Genomic DNA, 22,176 nt, shown 5'->3' on the forward strand with positions numbered 1-22,176 from the left:
AACTTTTGTCGGTGACTTGAGTTGCATGAGCAGTGGAATGGTTTGAAGAGAATGTAATGTTTCTTATAGAAGAATATGCATACTTGTGAGAACCATAGTGCAAATGCTGAACCAAATGACTATGATGCCAAGAAAATTTCCAAAGCACTCGGAGGTCCATCTGGATATATGAAAGACACAAAAAATTAATGTTTCAACCAGATGGGAACAGAGTGAATAAGCACAAGCTTTGTGTTTATTTTTATTAAAAAGTAACAGCACTGTAAATTTCCTTGAAAGTTAAAAAGAACAGCTATGTATCTATTATGCTGTTTAAAATTAAAAATATGCAAAATCCCTAATCATTCTTGTTGCTTTACTTCACTAGCTGTAGTTACATGGCCTGTATATCACTGTTATTTTAGTGATGTAATAACAGAATAAATAGAAATAATTTTCCTGTTACCACACTAGTTGCCCTCTAGCAAAATGTGTAGGAGATTTTATCAAGTAGCTTATGTGACAGGTTGTTCGTATAGTCACATTTCATTAATCATACTTTGACATTACCTTCTTTAGATACACTTCAGTAAAATCCTAGATGTGCTTACAATATGTATTTGTAGACACTGGGAACTATCTGGGATATACGAGCTACATACAATTTTAACCAAAATGTCTTCAGTTCCTAATAGTTAGAATGTAAATGGTAGCTTTTCTTCGTTATGTTGTTCACATGCTTTTAAATCTCATCCTCTTTTGTAATACAGAACCAGTGGAAAGTGTCAACCGAGATATGAACAAAGTTTTGGAATTAATAGTGTTTTTGAGTTCATAGCCTGGCTGAAGTTACCTACTGTGGCTAATGACACAGCCACATGCTTCAAACATATGACCATGTAGCACTTGGTCTCTTGTGTCCACTTTGGATGTAGGTTTGAAAAAAGGGTATGAGGTGCTTCCTTAATTTATCGCTACACCTCAAGCTTTTATTCTTATTCCATACATTACAGTTATAATCTTAGATTGTAACAAGTATCATTATTTTATTTTATTAAGACTTAGATGTGACATTCTGATGAAATGATCTATCTGCAGGAAGTCAGTAAGGGCCATCATTCTGTGGGGGATTCACTCACCTACCACATTCATTTATTGTATCATACTCCTGGAATTCTGAGGAGGAGGAAGATAATACAATGTACTAACATCCCTTTGTATAGCAACGGCCTAGGTAACCTTATATTACAGTTTGCTTACCACACTACATGACTTAGTTCAATGTTCATGTCTCAGTTTTTATACCTAATGTGGTAACGTGTATAAAATAACTTTCAAAATGGATAGTCACTTGAAAGAAGTGTAAAATTACTAAGAGACAGAATGACTGGCCAGTATTTTTATTAGCGGTTGGAATTCTCATACAATCAATAGGCTCATTTAAAATAACAGTAATCCTAACTTTTGGAACTATTGGTTCCTTCCTCAAGGTGGAAATAGGAATAGGTTGGGGGGAGGTTAGAAAGGAGAGGCAAATTACTCAGATCCCAGAATGCGAAAAAGTAGACCCACTAGTTATGAGAAAGAGGATAGAGGGGAAGGCTTCAAAGATAGTATATTGGCAAGCACTCTTCAATCCATAAGTTAGAGGGAGAATGATAGTTGAAATTTCAAAGGAATGATGCAATTAAAAACTAAAAAGGAGGTGGGGATATAGAGTGAGAGGAGGAAAGGGAAGGGGTAATGTTGATAGAAAAGGAACAAAGAAAATAGAGCAGGGCTATTGAAAATGGAAATTACATCCAGAAGGATGGCAGCAAGCAACAATATTTGAAAGCAGTTTCTGATTTTGCAGTTCAGAGAAACTAGTATCTGATATGAGGATCCCAATAGCATGTGTGGTGTAGCAGGTATTCAGGTAGTCTTTGAGTCAAGCTGCAAGGCATGCTGATCTACTGGCTGCTATATGTCCCCAAAATGGGCTGTTTTTCAATGACCATATGTGAACTTGCCTAGTCTTGTGAATCATTACTATACAAAGCACCGTGAGTTGCTTTTCCTTTTATATTGTAGGATTCACCAGTGATGAGACTAGAGTAAATTTTAGTGGGTGGGCACATGGAGTAGGTTTTGCAGGGGAATTATTATTGCAAAGATAGAAATCTCGCAGTAGCGATAATGGTCAGGAAAGTCCACATATTTTTCCTCTAGTGCTGCTTAATCTACACTATTGCTCTTAAATACATCACATGACACATTCCTATAGTTGGAGTCACAGTGGTGGTAGAGTTAAGACTTGTCCTGCGCATCTGTCACTTATTGTCCATCACCCAATGAGTATGCAGCAGTGTAATCACTGCTCTACTGTAATTGTCGTAGCGAATGCGAGAATGAATTGTGATCGTTGAGTTATTTAGTGAATTTGTATTCTATTTGTTGCGAGTCACCACGGCTGATAGTGGTGAGCGACAAGTTCTGCACAAGCGAGTGAAAGATATAATTTGCAGTATACATGATTTCTTAAAGTGCAAAGCACTTGTGTGCACTTACCAGAACCATCGCTTGGAGCCGGCAACGGTGCAGTCCTGTGTCTGTGTCTCGATCTGCATGGACCACGGTCATTCATAGATCAGACTATACCTCTGACTGTAACCTATATTTCTCCATTAAATTCAATTGATCAGTCCAAGCCCTTATCCACATTGGCCTTGAACAATACATTTCTCCCTCCAACCGCCACTCCCAACAGGTACTGTTTATTTAAAATAGTCCGCTTGCACCTGGACATGTTGCCATATTGTGCATATTGTCCTTGAATCCACACTTCTCGCCACTTGAAGAAAATCTCTGGCTGGTTGGTCAGATAACTCTGAAATGGTGTCCCTCTCTCACACCACGACCACGATGACCACCACCACCACCACCACCACCACCACGACCACGACCACGACCACGATGACCACCACCACCACCACCAACAACAACAACAACAACAACCACCTCCTATCCAACAGTTCTAGCCTTGTCTCCTTATTTATCCTCCCAATTTCAGATATCACTAACACAAACCTGGCCATAACTGAAATCACTCTCCAGCATCTCCCAATTGTGGCACCTGTTCAGTCCTATACCTCTCATCTGGACCCTCTTAAATGCTGTGAGGCATTCAGCCTTCTCAAATGCCTAACCATATGTGTCTCAGCCACATTCATTCACACAGGCCTAGTCAAAGATCTCTTGTCATTCAGACTTAAGCTTAATTGAAAATATCACTTCATCTTTGAATCTCAATCCACAACCAAAAGATTAAGCATCAAACCCTCCCAACACAAACCCTGAAGTGGCCCTCATCCTGTTGCATCCAGTGTTGTCTTCAAGTCTTACCTGAAAAGGTCACCAAAATTCTAACCTCACCCAAGCTTAACTCGGAGTTGTCTGCACTGAAGGCAGACAAAGTTCCACTACTGTGGTAGAGCAGCTCACTTGTTCTGAGGCCAGGAGCAGCATGATGACTGGTGGGATATATTTCTTTATGAATTAATTTCAAGTTAACTTTGCTGATTCTTTTCTAATTTCAGTGTTTGTTAATCTACTACAATTAAAAATTTGCTCTAAGAAATGAAACTAAAGCACCCATGACTTGTTTTTTCAGTAACGAGAGAAATCTGGGTAAAAATTAATGACTTCGGTAAGCTGTTTGGAAGTAGCGGGTGCACTGAGTTAGGGAACACTTATCTGTCTTGGGTAAAATTTTAAAGAACCTTTTATCTTTGAACAGCCAGAATATTGCAATTTTCATCAAAGAGAGAATAAAGGAAATGGTGGCAACAATAATAAAAGCATACACTATGAGCAGTTTAAGGTTTTTGTAAAAAAAAAAAACAAATAAAAAAAGTTAAATAACAGCATTTTAGCTCCAAAATTCAAGAAGGAACCATTTCTGTCTCGTTATTTGCATGATGAATATACTCCCGTTAAAGAAAAGTTCCAATACAAATTACACTTACCAAGTAATGAGCCTAGCTCCTACTGAAGTAATCCCCTTGGCTATCTATACACAATTGCCAATGTTTCTGAAGGTCTAGGAAGCAAGCAGGAAATTTTAAGCTGTGATGCTTGTAAGTTCATTTGTCACAGCCTGTTGGATGTCTGTGATATCTCGATGACACTTTCCTTTCAGTCACTTTCTTCTCGCAGAAACTAGGAAAAATCGCAGGAGAGAGGTCGGGTGAACATGGCAATAGCAGAATGTCTAGCCAGATATGCAGTAACAGATTAAGCAGAATGGGGTCTTGCATTATCATGTTGTAAGAACAACTCGTGAGAATGCTACTAATCAGGGCAGTGACGTCGAATTGCTTGTCGCAATCAAGACTTCAGTGTAAAGAGTTTGGTTCACTGTTTGAGCTGGAGGAACAAACTCACAGTGTACTAATCCTTTACTGTCAAAGAATGTGGTCAACATTGTCTTTGTTCTCAAATTGGAGAGAAAAGTTCAACCCAAATGTTTACAAAGAACCTAGAGATGTTCAGAAGGGATAGATTAAGTACATTTGGTGGCAGCGTATTTTTTGCTGTATGTAGTAGTTTGATTGGCAAAACTGAAGTATAAGGAGCAATCAAATGAAGACTGAACACCTGCCACAACAGGACATTCAAAAGTAATCCCCCACACATGTTAAGACATTCAAGACTGTGAGTCCTGTTTCGTAGAATGTGGTCGGCCACTGATGGATCTACAACCACACTCACTCTTGCACGTCCTGTCTGATGTGAGTCACACGGTTAAGAATCTGGACTGCATGGATGGTGTTGCAGTGTATCCCAAACAAATCGCTGATGTGTAGCCTTCATCCGATTGGCAGCATGATAGTGGATGTCACATGTCAACAGGATGCTTCAGTCTGACAGCATTCCTGGTTGTTTGAATTTAATGGTGTGTAACAGTTTCTGCAAAGTGTCTTCATAGTGTTGCGCGTTGATTGTGGTTCTATGCTCAAGGAACTCCGTGAGCAGAGGCACACCGCACTCGAAACAGGTGGTTGTCGTGACTTTACTGGAACCTCTGTGAACAGCTTTAGATTTCTTTGGTGGGGAGATGTGGTTTGTTTCCGCTGTTGGCTTTGCCATTTACCCTCAGGTTGTCGAATCATCCTATTGCATGTTTATGCCCACCCCCACACTGCCAATCATACGTAGGCTATGCTTCAGCAGTTTGGTTGGGAAACACTGCAACATCCTCCATGCAGCTTGGGTCCTTCAATATGTGATGTTTCACATCTTTAGCAACCTGAAGAAAGACTTGTGGACATCAGCTTCAGTTGGACAAGGAAGTGCAGGTGTTGGTGCAGTTGTGGATCTGTCAGCAGCTGATCGCATTATGTGAAATATGAACTGGTCATCTCATCTCGCCGTGGGATACATGTCTTAATGCATATGGTTATTACCTGTGAATGAAGCCATTCCATGGTCTTGTTGGGGCAGGTGTTCGGTTTTCATTTGACTGCTCCTCATACATTGTTCCTGTGAATTAGAATGGGTAAAGGTTATAGTTGACAATTGGAATAAATTAATAATTGGTTCCTTTTACGAACCCTCAACTCAGACAATGCAGTTGCTGAATAGTTCTAAGAAAACTTGTCTCATATCCAATGGGTAACCCACTCATACAGTTGACTTCAATCTGTCCTTGATATGTTGGCAAAAATACATGTTCATAGCCAGCAGTAGCTATATAACATTGTCAGAAATTGTACTAATGCTTTTTCTGGTGATTATTTGAGCAATTTGTTCAGTAGACTACTCAAATTGTAAATGGTTGCGAAAACATACTTGACCTCTTAACAACAAATAATTCTGAGCGAACAGGGAGTATAATGATTAGTGGCCACAAGGTCTTTGTAACGAAACTGACCACTGCAACATGCAAATAAAAAAAAAAATAGATAAAAATTCTCTTGATGCCTTCCTAAGAGACGGTCTCCACTCCTTCCCAACTATCTGTGTAAATGTTAACCAGTTGTAGCTTGAGCTCAAAGAAATAGTATTGACTGTTATTGCGAAATTTGTATCAAATAAATCAGTGAAAGGTAGTACTGAGGCTCCCTTGGTACACAAAGCAGGTAGTTACCGAAGCAACGAAAAATCATTCCAGATTTGAAACAACACAAAATGTATAAGATAGTTTTACTGAGACTCGAAACTTAGCATGGACTTAAATGCGAGATGCTTTCAGCAGCTTCCACCACAAATCTTTGTCAAGAAATGTGGCAGAAAATCCAAAGAGGCTCTGCTCATGTGTAAAGTAAACCAGTGGCTAGACACAATCACAATCAACTTCGTGATACAAATGATATTACCGATGACATCGGCACCAAAGTGAAGTCTTGAAAAACAATTTCTGAAATTCCTTCACCAAAGACGAAGTAAATATTCAAGAATTCGAATCGAGAACAGCTGCCAGCATGAGTAACTTGGAAGTAAATATCCTCAGTGTAGCAAAGCAGCTTAAATCATTTAATAAGGGAGAGTTTTCCAGTCCAGATAGTATTCCAGGTTGGTTCTTTTCAGAGTATTCTCATGCAGTAGTCCCCATACTTTGAATCACAAACAACCGCTCGCTCAATGAAAGATCCGTACCAAAAGACTGGAGAGTTGCACAGGTCACGCTGGCACTCACGAAAGGAAATGGAAGGAACCTAATGAATTACAGACACACATCACTGACATCGATTTGCAGTAGGCTTTTGAAACCCACGCTGCGTACAAACAAAATTAATTACCTCGAATGTAACTGTCTATTGATACAGTCAGCGCGGATTTAGAAAATATCGTACTTACTAACCCTTTATTCGCACGAGGTAATGTTATTAACAGGTGATATCAAACTGATTCCTTATTTCTAGGTGACCTGAAGGCTTTCGAGCTGCTACTCACAAGAAGAAACTTCTAATCAATTGCTTGCCTATGGAGTATAGTTTTAGTTGTGCGAGTGGATTCATGATTTCCCGTCAGAAGGATTACAGGACTTGGTAATCTGCGGAAAATCAAATGAAACAGAAGAGATACATGATGTGCCCGAAGGGAGTGTTCTAGCCATATTCTGTCCTTATCTGTATTAACGGTTTAGTAGACTAGACAATCTGAGCAGCCCTCTGGTGCTACTGTCATTTACTGTTAGCAAATTCATCAGAAGAACAAAACCAATTACAGAATGACTTAAGACAAGATATCTATATGGTGTGAAAAGAGGCAGATGTCCCTGAATAAAGAAAAATGTGATGTCATAAACTTGAGTACTAAAAGAAATCCGTTAATTTCAGTTACTACACTATATGGTGTGAAAAGAGGCAGATGTCCCTGAATAAAGAAAAATGTGATGTCATAAACTTGAGTACTAAAAGAAATCCGTTAATTTCAGTTACTACACGGTAAATCACAAAAATCTGGAGGCTGCCAATTCAACTGAATGCATAGGAATTACTGCTATGAACACCCTAAACTGGAACGAACACTCAGGTAATGTAGTGGGGAAGAAAAACCAGACTGCTTTCAATTGGCAGAATACTTAGAAAATGCAACAGGTCTACTAAAGAGACTGCCTACAGCCGTACACTGTGCTTGCCCGTCCTTTACTAAGAATAATGCCATGCGATATGGGAATGTTACCAGATATTTCTGACGGAGGACATAAAGTCCAAAGAAGGGCAACTTATATTATCGCGAAGTAGGTGGGAGTGCCACGAATATGATAAGCAAGTGGGGGTAGCAGTCATAAAAACAGGCATTTTTTGTTGTGGTAAGACCTTGTCATGAAATTTCAGTCACCAACTTCTCCTTCTGAACGCGAAATATTTTCTCACCAGCCTACTTAAGGAGATATGCTCATCATAATAAAATTAGATAAGTGAGAGCTCGTACGGAAAGATTTAAGTACAATCACCGATTGGGAAACCACGAAGCTCAGGTTGGTTTACGGAACTAAATTTTAATCTGCCCGAAGATAGGACACAATTGAATACCTTTCTCGCCCCAAATCGTTTTGATGCCAACCCGAGTTGTCCCTCCACTAGTTAACCATATACAACCCATACCTGATATTACGCGTAGATTAGAAATATCTTGGCCGAGCGGTTCTGGCGGTAGTCTGGAATCGCGCGACTGCTACGGTCGCAGGTTCGAATCCTGCCTCGGGCATGGATGTGTGTGATGTCCTTAGGTTAGTTAGGTTTAAGGGGAGCCGGAGGTGCCTATGCTGCCCATGTTAAAATCACTAAGTTTGAGGAACATTTGTGAATAAACTACCAAATAGCAAAATTTGTTTTTTTACATATGGAGTGGTTTAGTATTGCAGTTATGACAGAGGGATTTTGGAGTATCTTTTCTAGTTTCCTTCCAATTATATTTATAATCAAACTGAAATGAAACTACTGAACATATTGCCAAGTGGCTGTGTTACAATGTAAATTTGACCGCTAGGAGTGCTGTATAAAAATTTCATCTCTCTAGCTTGAGTGGATTTTGAGAAAATGTTCCTTATATTTGAAAAATTCTAATTTACGGGAAATGGCTATCAAAGTTTCTCAATACATTCCTGCACTATAGGATGGAGTATCAGGGTCTTCTTCTTCATCCTCCAAAAGCTTCCTCTTCTGTCTTCTTTTCTGGTCTGTTGTTCCATCATACTTCATATGCCTTTCTCTTCTTTCTACTCCTCTTATCCTTTCTCTGTCAATATTTCTTAGTGCTCGTACAGTGTTCACCCCAGCTGTAAATCCTAATGCCTTCAGAACTTCACACTGTTCCCTTGGTTGTAGGTTGCTATTGAATCATAAATGCCAAAGTGCAGTGTTTTTATGCTTACAAACACTCTTTTAGGAATCACTTTCCAAATCAAATTGTTTACGCTCTCATTAGGATTCTGCGTCTTTCCGTGTAGACATTTGTGTAACAATTCTGGCTGTGCTAAGTCATGAAAAATTGGTTTTATTGTATTTATCACAGCTGCTGGCAAACCATGTTTGTGATCATAGTCCTTTTTTGCATTATATTTGCACCAGGAATCTTTTGGGCACAGGCTGTGTTGAGGGTATTCATTGGAAGAGGCAGTATGAAGGAACAATGCCCACACTGCTTTTCGCATGTCACTAACATTACTAGTATTTTGCCTTATAGCATGCCCATAGTATCTCTGTAGACGTTCAATCACCTCATCAGTAAGCCTGCCTCTCCCTCCTATTGTCTTTCCATCACTGAGCTTACTTGAACCCAAAGTTTGTTTGAGCCTTCGAAGCTGTGCACCCATACGCTTTTGCACATGCCCAATGCATTCCAACTTTTCAACTACAAATTCATTTCCATATGGTTTCAGTTTCTCTATAGTCTTGAAACCTTTGGCGTCACCATCCCCAAGGTAGTATTTGTACCTAACGTTGTATCTGGGAACTGAACGTTCAAAAATTTGTTTCACTCCATCCACTTCCATTGATCCACTAAAATTTGCCTCACAGGTTCCACTGTGCTCTCCTTTGATTTTATTTTTGCAGCTACAATGTTTTGATAATATTGCAACATCTGTCACTTTTGCACTATCACCACAAGTAGCAGTTACAACCCCATTCAGGGATTTATGACCCCTCTTTTGCCAGGAACCATCTAATGCCACTACCAAATCCCTAGAACCACCGTTCATTTCTACAGATTCCTCCACTGCTTCCTTCATGGTTTTCAAAGCCACATCTTCAACAGAGGATCCTACCAGTTCACAGTAGTACCCAAATTTGCTTGGAGGCGATGGCAAGTTCATAATACCACAAAACAGTTTACCAGCAGCAGACCCTTTTCCAATGGATCGAAGACCATACACAAGTCGAACATTCACATCGAACACTCTAGATCGTCCATTTTCACCAAAGAGACTGGCATGTGGATTGTAGAAAGTCACTTGATACTTGCAACATGCACAGATTACCTTCATCTCACAAGGTAAACCAAAGTGCTTTGTTATCTCTAGTCCCACTCCTACACTTGAACACATTTTCACAGAACACTTTCTTTCAGCTCAGAAGATAATAATCCAATATTCAGTACTTCGTTAGTATCATCACTGTCACTAACATATTCACGAAATCTGTCACTTCCACCAGTCAGCGTCTTGCTAGAAGATGTCACAGGGCTATGGCCGGCCATGTGTTGCCTAGCAGAAGAACGCACTGTTTCAGCAATTGTAGTATCGCAACTTGGTATTAGTGTTATACTACCAACAACAGGCGCAACAGTGAACTAATTCGAAACGGTAAACAGCAAAGAGACGATGTTCTGCGCTCTTAGCGCTTCATTTGTCACAGAAAACAATGTAGCCAACCCTTGCACACTCGCTGTATGCTTAACATACGGCGCTGTATGCGTAACAGGCCTAGAAAATCCCAAGCAGTTCGCCAGGAAGTCACGAGAGGGTGTTAGATGCATTCAGCGGCCGCCCATTTCCTCTGCAGGCGTGGGGGAAAATGGTAATAACTCCACTTCTAGGGCGAGTAGAACAATAATTCAAAGTTTACATTAAAGAGGAATGTTCCAATTAATTTTCGGTAGCAAAAAAAAATCGTAATTTTTTGAATTTGATCACCTCCGGCTCCCCTTAAGTAGTTCTAAGTTCTAGGGGACTGATGACCTCAGAAGTTAAGTCCCATAGTGCTCAGTCATTTGAACAATTTTTTAATTTTTTTTTAGAAATATCTCTGGAGTGAGCACTGAGTTCTGCGTCATGATGTCAACAGTAAACTGCGAGTGTCACGGTATCTCAGGACGACACTGTCTGTGCTTGCTAGTGTGTTCATTCGAAGCTTCTGATATTTCACGTATTTCTTGCGTTTTCAACACCTGTTTATTCGTAACAGCAGTGGAGAATAATCTTAGTTGCTACAGGTGCAAAGAGAAACACATGAAAGTAAAAAAAGTTGGAGTTGTATGAATACTTTGACGTACCAGTACCATTCTGTACTGTTTTGGTTTTTTTAATGTATGTTTTAAATCTATTATTATGTGTGCAGTATGTGTAGGATTGTTGAGCAAAGTCGTTGGCCATCTGCAGCAATCATTTCTTGGTATTTGTACACACAAGAAACCCAAAGCTCGAAAACTCGCGATTTCTTTTGACAGTGTTGAATCTCAAAAAAGACTGGTAGAAATTAGGCATTTTTACTTTTTATACATTTCTGATAGCACAGGTCTGCGTAATTAATGGTCAGTTCGTTTTAAACTGAAATATACTTTCCGTAGGGTATTATATATCATGAAGAAACAGTTTCGTGTTTTATTCTAAATAAAAATAATGAAATATTCTACATGTGGTTGGATAGGATGATTGGAGGAATAGAGAAGTAAAACATACATCTGAAGTGTATAAAGACTGTAAAGTATGGTATGCTGTGCCGAGGGAAATTTCAGCATCTGCTTCAGAACACTTCAGTCATTTATTTTTATCACAAAATTGGCATCCTCACTCCTCGATTGTGTGTTCTGCTTTGCAACTAAGTCAATATGAAATCAACAGACTGAACGTGAACCAGAGTAATGAGGAACAAAAATCACACTCCCTCCAAGTCGCGGTGACTGTGGGACTCCACTGCTGTAATATCCTCGTCTGAACAGCCCCACCTAATTACACATGCTGGCTCAGTCGCTTGGAGGCGTAAGTATACCTATTGGAATAGGGCCATAGAATCGCACGTCCCATATATATACTACTAGGGCCCCTCGCGTTCGATAGGCAGTCATTCTGTAGAGATATCGTTGGTCATCCCTCTACCACTGCACCTCTCTGATTCCAGAGATATTTAAATATTTGGCAACACTGCCTGGAGGCTGGAACTTCCGTTGGAGTGAGCACATGGGTGGTAGATCACCGAAGTTTAGCCGTCTTCCGGCTTGTGTGCGACATATATGTTTAGTACTACACAGTGTTTGGAGACATCCATGAGGTAGACTACTTCAACTAGCCACATCATTTTTGAATGAATAATTTATTTCTCCGCATATACTTCTGGGTGTATGTTCTGCATCAGAGTGTAGCCACTGTTACTCCAAAAAAAATTAACGTTTGTTCTATATCACACAATATAAAACGTGAAACCATTGATTCATATAATATGTGGCTAGTTGCAATACCCTTGATAAATGATGTGGAAATATGTTTCTTTGCTGGCGGATGCATATGATTATATAGTTCCACGGTAAAATGGCAGTTTATGACTATTGTTCGAAGACTGAAGAAGATTGGCCTCCTGCTGTGAATAGGGGACAAACCATCCACGTCTCTGCGAAAGTGTTCACCGAGAAAACTTACATACGTATTAATCAGAAAAGATCCCACATGGAAGAAGGTATCTATTCCACGTTGGACATGCAGAGCATATCGAAAATTACAAGAATTAAAAAACATTGCAGACCATTATTTGGGTTAATTTTGCGTGATGTGTATCATATAGAAGAAAGATTGCATGAATTTTTTTGTGGGGATGGATATATTTGACCCACCTGAAGGAAATGCTACGGAATGGCGCATCTGTGTAACGATGATGCAAGTCCTACCTTCATAATTCTGTCCGTGCGTCAGCGAATTGTTAGCTCGTTACATTAACGTTTACCAGGTATGTGACATGAGATGTAGTCGTAGTTTGCTGTTTTTATGCAGATTTTGTTATTAACATTTCAGTAGTTTCCTTATTAAGACAGTACTAAGCCGAGCCGCTTACCACAAATGGCACTAACAGTGATGCGTTTATTAATAGATAGCTTATGTAATGTGTCAGTAGTTTTCGATGAAAGCACGTTAAAACATATTTAATTAAGGCTCGAAAAACTATCAAATTGAACCTCTACAGAACTCTGAAATACTTCAGCAAAATTCACAAAGTAGACATCTGAAAACATTTTTTGTAGTTCATGTACGGTATACGTAAATAATATGGACGAAAATACTCATCTAAGCTATGCCCATTATTGAAATATATTTTCTGAGTTTACCTGAAGTTTTAGCAAATGTAATAGGGCAGTCACAGAAAGTGTTTGTAATGGCTAAATTTTATTAAAGGTTAGATGATATTTCAATTAGATGTGTTAAAATGTCTGAATATGAAAGTTGCCTGGTTCTTAGTCTCTTACAGATGTACTGAACAATGATGCTTCTACAGTTCCTGACCTGTTCTATGCTGTGCATGCTCTGAACAGTGTAGGTCAGCGCAAATGGGATACACAGAAGCTAATAAAAGGTCTGCAGTCGGCCTTGAAGAAAGATGACAGCCTTCTTAAGTATGTTATATCTTGTGGTGTTATTGTTGTTGCTCTGTTGACATTTTGATTGAAATCCAAATCTTTTGTTACTTGTATTATATTTCTAATTTAAATATTTTCATGCAGCTTGGGGTATTCATTCCATATTGCTGTTTTGCTGGGAGCTGATGGGACATTTGCATTTGATCGAATTGAAGATGCTATAGTGCAAGCCGATGAAGTAGATAGCCGTTTCCTGCAGTTTGAAGGTGGCCTAAGCATCACAGGTATGTTTAGGAAAACTGGGCCTAAGTCCTTTGAGTCACTCAGTGTTAATTCAGCCACGAGCTCCAGCTCATATTCTCAGATTTGGCTGAAAATTAATACACCAATGTTACCTTGTGTGGATCATTCATGTAAAAAAGTACTAGATTCCCCTGCTTAGTTCCAGCATTATAGCTTGCGAAAGAAGGTGTGTGACCCAGAAAATATAACACACAGTTAAACTTCAGTGCTTAAAAACTTGACTTTTCCTTACTGTTCAGTGAAATTTTACCATCTAGTAAGATCCACTTAGGGAACATACTCAATGTATCAAAACACCAACATGTTTGATGGGAATACGAATTTCAAATTGTGCTAAAAAGGTAACTTGTTAAAAGATACGTATTGTAGGTGCTTGCTAAATATAATTCACCCAGGTGTGTGTGTGTGTGTGTGTGTGTGTGTGTGTGTGTGTGTGTGTGTGTGTGTGTGTGTGTGTGTGATGTAGGCTAGAACACACACACCACATCCACATCTTTGACTCATACTGAGATACATTCATAGGAAAGAAGAAAAACTTGAAAAATCATTGGAAAAACTTGAATTCTCAAATAGTGGTAGCAAAAAAGGGACAAGTGATGAAGCCAAATTTCAAACACTGCCTAAGGATACCATAATGTAATGTCTCAGTTTCAACATGTTGTTGCAAGGCATTTGTGTACTATAAAAGTTGACTTGTATTTGGTGATATGACCATTGTTGCAGAACAAAAAATAATCTTTAGCTCTTATCATCCCCATGCCTCTTGATCACTTAGCAGCAACATATGAGTAGATTAACACAATCTACCTTAACTTCAACAAAACAGGGTGTTTAGAGCAGAAGTTTTCCTATCCTCTACCTACTGTACTCTGTACATCAAATGGCAAATTGTAATGTCATCCTGACTCAGTATAGGAACTATAATGGTCATTAGAATATGTTAAAAAGGAATCAAACTCGTGTCTGTCAAACATGCCCATTGAAATGACTTGCTGGTGCCATCACCTTCTGCTTCACAGCATGTTGGCACATCCTTAGTACCATTTTCCATAAATAGCAGCAACATAGTAACCTGGTAGTACATTGCCACTTTTGATTCTGAATCCAGGGTCAGGTGCACTGTGAAGACACATGCCATGTGTGAACCAATAATTATAACCCAAAGGTCTGCTAATTTACACATTATCAGAGTAAACCAGAGAAAAGTAATGATGGCTCGTTGTGCCTGCAAGAGTTTTAACATGTTCAAACTCTTCAACAGATTTCGCTTCATCTTTTGAAACATCAAATGAATTTATGCTGGGGACATTTTTTTGTACAAAGTTAAATAATTTAAGGTGTTAGAATGTAGCCTTCCACAAGGTGCTGAAGATTAGGTAATGATCCCATGTGCTTAATGGTAGCACCAATACAGTCACATAGCCTACTTATATACCAGCAGATGTTGCTGCCAAAAAATTCCAGTCTGTATGATTCTGAAGATCATGGTAATTCACGCACAAGTTTTGAAGATTTTTATGATTTTTGTACTGGGTAGCTGTCCCATTACGGAAGTATTTTGCAGAATGTGAGAGAGGCTGCTTGTAAATAACATATGCCATGACAGTGTGTATGTGGGCATGAACTGCAATGGCATCAAGAATTGCGCAGTTCACACAAAAGTTCATGGTAGGCACACCACCTGGTTCATCTCTTTAGTAAATTGTAAATGGTTGGACAATTTCTTGGCTGTTGTCCCAGTGATATCCTAGAATAACATGTTGCACCATAAATGCATAATTTTTAGAAAAGTCCAGTATTACTATAATTTCATCATGTTTCAATTGATCCTCACTGCTGGAGATCTGCAGATTTTGCTATTGTAAAGCTGTGTGCAGTTAGGTTTTTCCCACACAACACAGTTCACAAATCTCCCACTGTACTTTGCTTTCTTTCAAGAGTTGTCCAGTCTGTGTGTGTCCATTGCTTGGAAGAAATAAGTTAATCATCGATAAGGAACTCACCATACAGTTTATTATTCATATGTTCTGCAAGTTTTACGTTGCCCATACACTTCACCTGTGTGTGGACTTGTAGGCACTGATATCCACACACTAGCATTTTCATTGCATTCTTATAATCCAGACTAGGATCTTTTATAGCAGCAAACATTGACTTAGCATTCCGACAAGTCTCACATATACATGGTGTGTGCCGCTTACACTTGCAGGCACAACACGTATTGGCTGAAGACTGAAAAGGCAGTAAACCCACTTTGTCATTGGGAAACATTTCCTTGAGTTCTACAGATAGTTCAGAAATATATATATATATATATATATATCTAAAAGAAAGATGATGAAACTTACCAAACAAAAGCGCTGGCAGGTCGATAGACACACAAACAAACACAAACATACACACAAAATTCTGTGTGTTTGTATGTTTGTGTGTGTGTGTATGTTTGTGTTTGTTTGTGTGTCTATCGACCTGCCAGCGCTTTTGTTTGGTAAGTTTCATCATCTTTCTTTTAGATATATTTTTCCCACGTGGAACGTTTCATATATATATATATATATATATATATATATATATATATATATATATATATATATATATATATATATATATATAAAGATGAGGTGACTTACCGAACAAAAACGCTGGCAGGTCGATAGACACACAAACATACACACAAAATTCAAGCTTTCGCAACAAATTGTTGCCTCATCAGGAAAGAGGGAAGGAGAGGGGAAGACGAAAGGAAGTGGGTTTTAAAGGAGAGGGTAAGGAGTCATTCCAATCCCGGGAGCGGAAAGACTTACCTTAGGGGGAAAAAAGGACAGGTATACACTCGCACACACGCACATATCCATCCACACATACAGACACAAGCAGACATATTTAAAATATGTCTGCTTGTGTCTGTATGTGTGGATGGATATGTGCGTGTGTGCGAGTGTATACCTGTCCTTTTTTCCCCCTAAGGTAAGTCTTTCCGCTCCCGGGATTGGAATGACTCCTTACCCTCTCCTTTAAAACCCACTTCCTTTCGTCTTCCCCTCTCCTTCCCTCTTTCCTGATGAGGCAACAATTTGTTGCGAAAGCTTGAATTTTGTGTGTATGTTTGTGTTTGTTTGTGTGTCTATCGACCTGCCAGCGTTTTTGTTCGGTAAGTCACCTCATCTTTGTATTTATATATAATTTTTCCCACGTGGAATGTTTCCTTCCATTATATATATATATATATCTAAAAAGAAAGATGATGAAACTTACCAAACTAAAGCGCTGGCAGGTCGATAGACACACAAACAAACACAAACATACACACAAAATTCTAGCTTTCGCAACCAATGGTTGCCTCGTCAGGAAAGAGGGAAGGAGAAGGAAAGACAAAAGGATATGGGTTTTGAGGGAGAGGGTAAGGAGTCATTCCAATCCCGGGAGCGGAAAGACTTACCTTAGGGGGAAAAAAGGACAGGTATACACTCGCACACACACACATATCCATCCACACATACACAGACACAAGCAGACATTTGTAAAGGCCAAATGTCTGCTTGTGTCTGTGTATGTGTGGATGGATATGTGTGTGTGTGCGAGTGTATACCTGTCCTTTTTTCCCCCTAAGGTAAGTCTTTCCGCTCCCGGGATTGGAATGACTCCTTACCCTCTCCCTCAAAACCCATATCCTTTTGTCTTTCCTTCTCCTTCCCTCTTTCCTGACGAGGCAACCATTGGTTGCGAAAGCTAGAATTTTGTGTGTATGTTTGTGTTTGTTTGTGTGTCTATCGACCTGCCAGCGCTTTAGTTTGGTAAGTTTCATCATCTTTCTTTTTAGATATATTTTTCCCACGTGGAATATTTCCCTCTATTATATTCATATATATATATATATAATTTTTTTTGTCTACACATGTACATTTTCCATTTTTACCATAACCTATTCTTTCTTGCCAGGCATTATTCAGCTGTAGTCATCATTTTCATTAAACTCCGACACTAGCACCTTTTTCTGAACTCAGTTGTTTCCTTTGAGTGTACTCTAAGTTCTGTAAGCAGTCCTTAGGTTGCTTCATTTCACCTGGTTTGCTTTACCATGTATATAGAAACATTTAATTTCTTGCAGTATGCTCAATAGACCAAATGGAAGATGCAATGTTAAGAACAGTACTTTTTCTGGCATGTGGTTACGATACATTTTTCTTTCAAATTGTGCAAATTTCTGATTTTTGTTCCCTTGGAGTGTACAGTTCTTACTCAACCACCATTAGTGTCTGCCATTTGGGTTTCATTTCCATTTCAGCTTCTTATAGTTATCTTCCACCATAACTGGGTCTGTCTGTTTTCCCAAAATTCTGTATCTTCATGGGAGACAAACCAAGAGCAGTCACTGAAATGTGCAGCTGCTGTGTCTAGTGGCTGGCACCCTTTTGTCACCATCATGTACTTCATCAGAATATTCTTCACATTTAAGTTGTGTGACACCTGGATCATAATTTTTGTTCATTTTAAGTCCTGTATACTGATTCACTTTCAACACTGATTTTATACCAACTTTTCTAAGGCTGCATCTTACTCTCTCCTTATGTATCCGAAATGCGTCAAAACAACATATTCGTAGGAAAGAGTACTTAACCAGCAACACTTCATGTGGTAATAACACACACGTTTCCTGGAACTGTACTTCTCGTATGCTTGTGGTACGTCCCAGATCTGTATAGCAACAAATCTTGGTGTGATTAATCCAGATCATGTACAAAGCGAATGCCACATTTAATTACATGTGTTTTATGACATTCAGATTCTTGTGCTCTACCAACACTGCAACTTGTTTGAACAAAAACACCAGTAACACACACTTCTGCCTCCATACTGCTTCACCACAACAGCATGGACCAATTTGATCTAGAACCTTGAAAGCATGAGTAACCTGTGATGCTTGATTGTTTCCTTTTTCCTTTCTGCCCCACAATGACTTATGTTTTGAACGCTTCCATTGTTTAACTTTCAATTGCTAAGTGGTTCCCAACACTTGCTGCAGCTTTATGTGAAACAAGAAATGAATCTCAAACAATGGAAACTTCAGTAGAAATTTCAACCATTTAGGAAAAGTCAGATAGCTACTTATCGTAAAGAAGGTACATGAATTTACATACGAGCACAATTAAGGCACTATGTAAAGCTTCCGGCCACTGCCTTCATCAGTAAAAGAGAGACGCACAAGCAAGCACACCTCATGCATACAGCAGTATGAAATGAATCTCGTCAAGACTACAGCTGTCGACATCACCACTATAAATTGCTAATCTATTAACTTCTGTTCCACACAAATGCCTTGCAGTAATACGTTGAAACTTTTGAGACATATTACATCATGGGTTACTTATGCAGTGTATTAAATTTGGCTTATATGTCACTGGTCCCTTTTGTGCTTAAACACTTTGAAAATCCACATTTTCCTGGTGCTTTCTAAATCTTTTTGTTTACCTGTGCACGTAACTCAGTCTGTATGAAAGATGTGGACACGCATGTTGTTTAGCTCACGAAAGGCCTACTACAAAAAATATTCCTGTCCTCATGGTAGCATTCGTATGCTAAATTTCAGCCAAATCTGAGACTGAGCGGGAATGCTTTCTCAAACTGTTTGAACTGATGTGGAATGACTCTTCTTTCTTTATCTGCCCAATCCCCATTCTTACTCCATCTTGCTATTATCCCATCCACATTTTTTACTTTCCAATTGTCATATTTGTATTGAGTGTTTCCATTAGTAGTCAGTCATTTCCTTCACATACAACTCTTCTTATTGTTTACCAGTCCTACCTTTATCAAGGCTTTATATGATTGTAGCAGTAGCATCCTCATTAAAAAAAATCATCTCATTTGTGTGTATCTTAGTGAATAACCAAGTTTTTGAGAATTTGTGGAAGTTAGAAGTGTCATGTGTAACATTCACCATAAGTCGTCATAACTTCAACCATGCCCTAGAGAACATTGTTATGATCCTTGCTCTTGTTGTACATTAATGACATTGCAGACAATACTAATAGTAAAGTTTAGCAAATGATACAGTAGGACCATTTCATGTCAAGTAGTCTTATTTCAGGAAAGTTCCCGCATGACCATCATGATTTTGATGAAATTTTGTGTGAAAATTTCCACATGTTCTCAGTAAACATTGGTAAATGACACACTTAAAGTAGTAAAGGAGTTTTGCTATTTGGGAAGCAAAATAACTGATGATGGTCAAAGTAGAGAAGATGTAAAATGTAGACTGGCAATGGCAAGGAAAGCGTTTCTGAAGAAGAGAAACTTGCTAACATTGAGTATAGATTTAAATGTCAGAAAGTCGCTTCTGAAAGTATTTGTATGGAGTGTAGCCATGTATGGAAGTGAAACATGGACGATAAATAGTTTAGACAAGAAGAGAATAGAAGCTTTCGAAATGTGGTGCTACAGAATGCTGAAGATTCGATGGGTAGATCACATAACTAATGAAGAGGTATTGAATAGAAGAAGAGTTTGTGGCACAATTTGACTAGAAGAAGGGATCGGTTGGTAAGACATGTTCTGAGGCCTCAAGGGATCACCAATTTAGTACTGGAGGGCAGCGTGGAGGGTAAAAATTGTGGAGGGAGACCAAGAGATGAATACACTAAGCAGATTCAGAAGGATGTAGGCTGCAGTAGGTACTGGGAGATGAAGAAGCTTGCACAGGATAGAGTAGCATGGAGAGCTGCATCAAACCAATCTCAGGACTGAAGACAAGAGCAACAACAACAATGCTTGAGTATCCGTGGTACAAGCTTCTATGACAGTTGTTTGTGCAGCAGCTGCAGTTCAGTAGTGGATTTTTAATCATGGTTTTGTTGGTGTGTCAGTTCTGTGTCAAATGGTATCAGTGAACATTGAATTCTGCAAGTTTTGATGTTTGATCCATTTGTCAATGAGTTTGTAATACTGTAGTTTATAGGTAAGTTCTGCACGAGTAACTGACCATAAATTGATTTGTTAAAAAAATTGATTTAGCATCAAAATTCCTTGGTTAAGTATGTTGTTGCAAATTTTCAGAATGATTTGAACTAGTCTATATTTTATTCCTGTGTTCAAGTTTGGCGTGCTTACAGTATTTGTGATATTGAATTAACCCTTTGACTGCTGAAGGCACACCACCAGCTTGGCGCGCTGAGGCGCCGCAGCCTGCGGCATAGTCTGTCTACCTGTGCTGCGTGCCCCCCTCTCTCTCTCTCTCTCTCTCTCTCTCTCTCTCTCTCTCTCTCTCTCTCTCTCTCTCTCTGCCGCCGGGACCGGATCGGCCCGCACTGCTGAACCAGTCCTGTCCTGAATATTTCTCGACTGAATATGACTCGCGCAGAGCCAGCGTGAATTTTTGGGAACTTTGAGCTGCAATATCTAGGGCAATAGTTTTTGTTAAGAAATAAAATTTGGCCATCTTGTACAACTTTATGCGTTCTCTTAAGAATAATAATGAAAAGAATTTTACGAGCCATATTGAGCCAGAACATTGTGGGTAAATTGGCCAAAAAAATAGGCGCCCAAAAAAATTTCGGGCTTCTTGCATCTCCTGAACTAATGCTGTGATGAATGTGAAACTTGGAATGTAGTAACCTAACAACAAAAGGTTCTGAAATACACAGTTTCATTTCCATAGCACTTTTCAGTACTGAATGAATTAAGCACAAAATTGAAGATTTTGCAAAAACGTCAATGTGGTATTTTCGTTCCGATTTTGCTAAAAAACTATGCTCTGTAAAACATATCAAGCTGTGCAACTGGAATGAAAGTTGGGTGCGAAAATCGGGTCCAAAAACAATGTAAACTTGGGGTCACCATGTCTAGTAGTGTGAACGCATGATGAAAATGAAATTTAGAGTGCAATAGATGGACTGCACAATGATGAGGAATAAAAATTTTTATTCCCTTACTATTTTCCAGTAATCTACAAATTAGTTGAAAAGATTTTGATTTTTATGAAAAGATGAAAGCAGGGTGTATTCGATACTTCTTTTTCAAATGCCGTTTTCTATTAATGCTTCAAAGCCAGTCTCATTTGAACAACAAATTTTAAGCCCCCCACCCTCTCCAGAGCAATGAGTTTAATTTTCAACATTGGCTAACAACAGAGGCAAAGTAGCAAGAAAAATCACACTGAGAAAAGAGTTTTAACTTTGGCATGTTGTTTCTTGTTGATCAAAGGCATTTGAATGAGTTCTGGGAAACATGTTTCGTACAAGTAGACAGTGCGTGATCTACATTTGTACTAGTAAGGATAGAAGAATATAACTGTCCATGTTATGTGTTAATAATTTAAATGTATCGTATGCACATTAATGCATGGGTTTTATTATAATGGTGCAATGTACTCGGCGTAATTACATTTGCCACGGTACAGATATTGCGCCATTTCAATCACCAGGTTCGTTCATTTGAAGAAGATCTTTTCGATCCGGTCTTTGGACTGGCACTGGCGAAGTTAAAAATAGATTTATATTTTCTTTACATTTTTGCCTTTTTTTAGTAATTCATTCAGAAGCATCGATTAATTTTCTTGGATTTAGTTCCCAATGATTAGTAATGCTTCTTTGTATGATAAGCCTCAAAGCAGGGTGCAATGCATAA

The 22,176-nt window shown here is 38.9% G+C and overlaps 1 protein-coding gene across 1 annotated transcript in view; it reads left to right on the forward strand.

The window, feature by feature from the left end:
• LOC124774213 (dolichyl-diphosphooligosaccharide--protein glycosyltransferase subunit 2) overlaps positions 1-22,176 on the forward strand; it is a 73,385-nt gene that overhangs the window by 37,587 nt on the left and 13,622 nt on the right. The window contains exons 4-5 of the mRNA XM_047249462.1: positions 13,133-13,287; positions 13,396-13,535. Coding sequence (XP_047105418.1) covers positions 13,133-13,287; positions 13,396-13,535 — 295 coding nt within the window. The remainder of the gene's footprint in view (positions 1-13,132; positions 13,288-13,395; positions 13,536-22,176) is intronic.

This window comes from Schistocerca piceifrons, chromosome 2, assembly GCF_021461385.2.
Source record: "Schistocerca piceifrons isolate TAMUIC-IGC-003096 chromosome 2, iqSchPice1.1, whole genome shotgun sequence".
NCBI classification, from domain to species: domain Eukaryota; kingdom Metazoa; phylum Arthropoda; class Insecta; order Orthoptera; family Acrididae; genus Schistocerca; species Schistocerca piceifrons.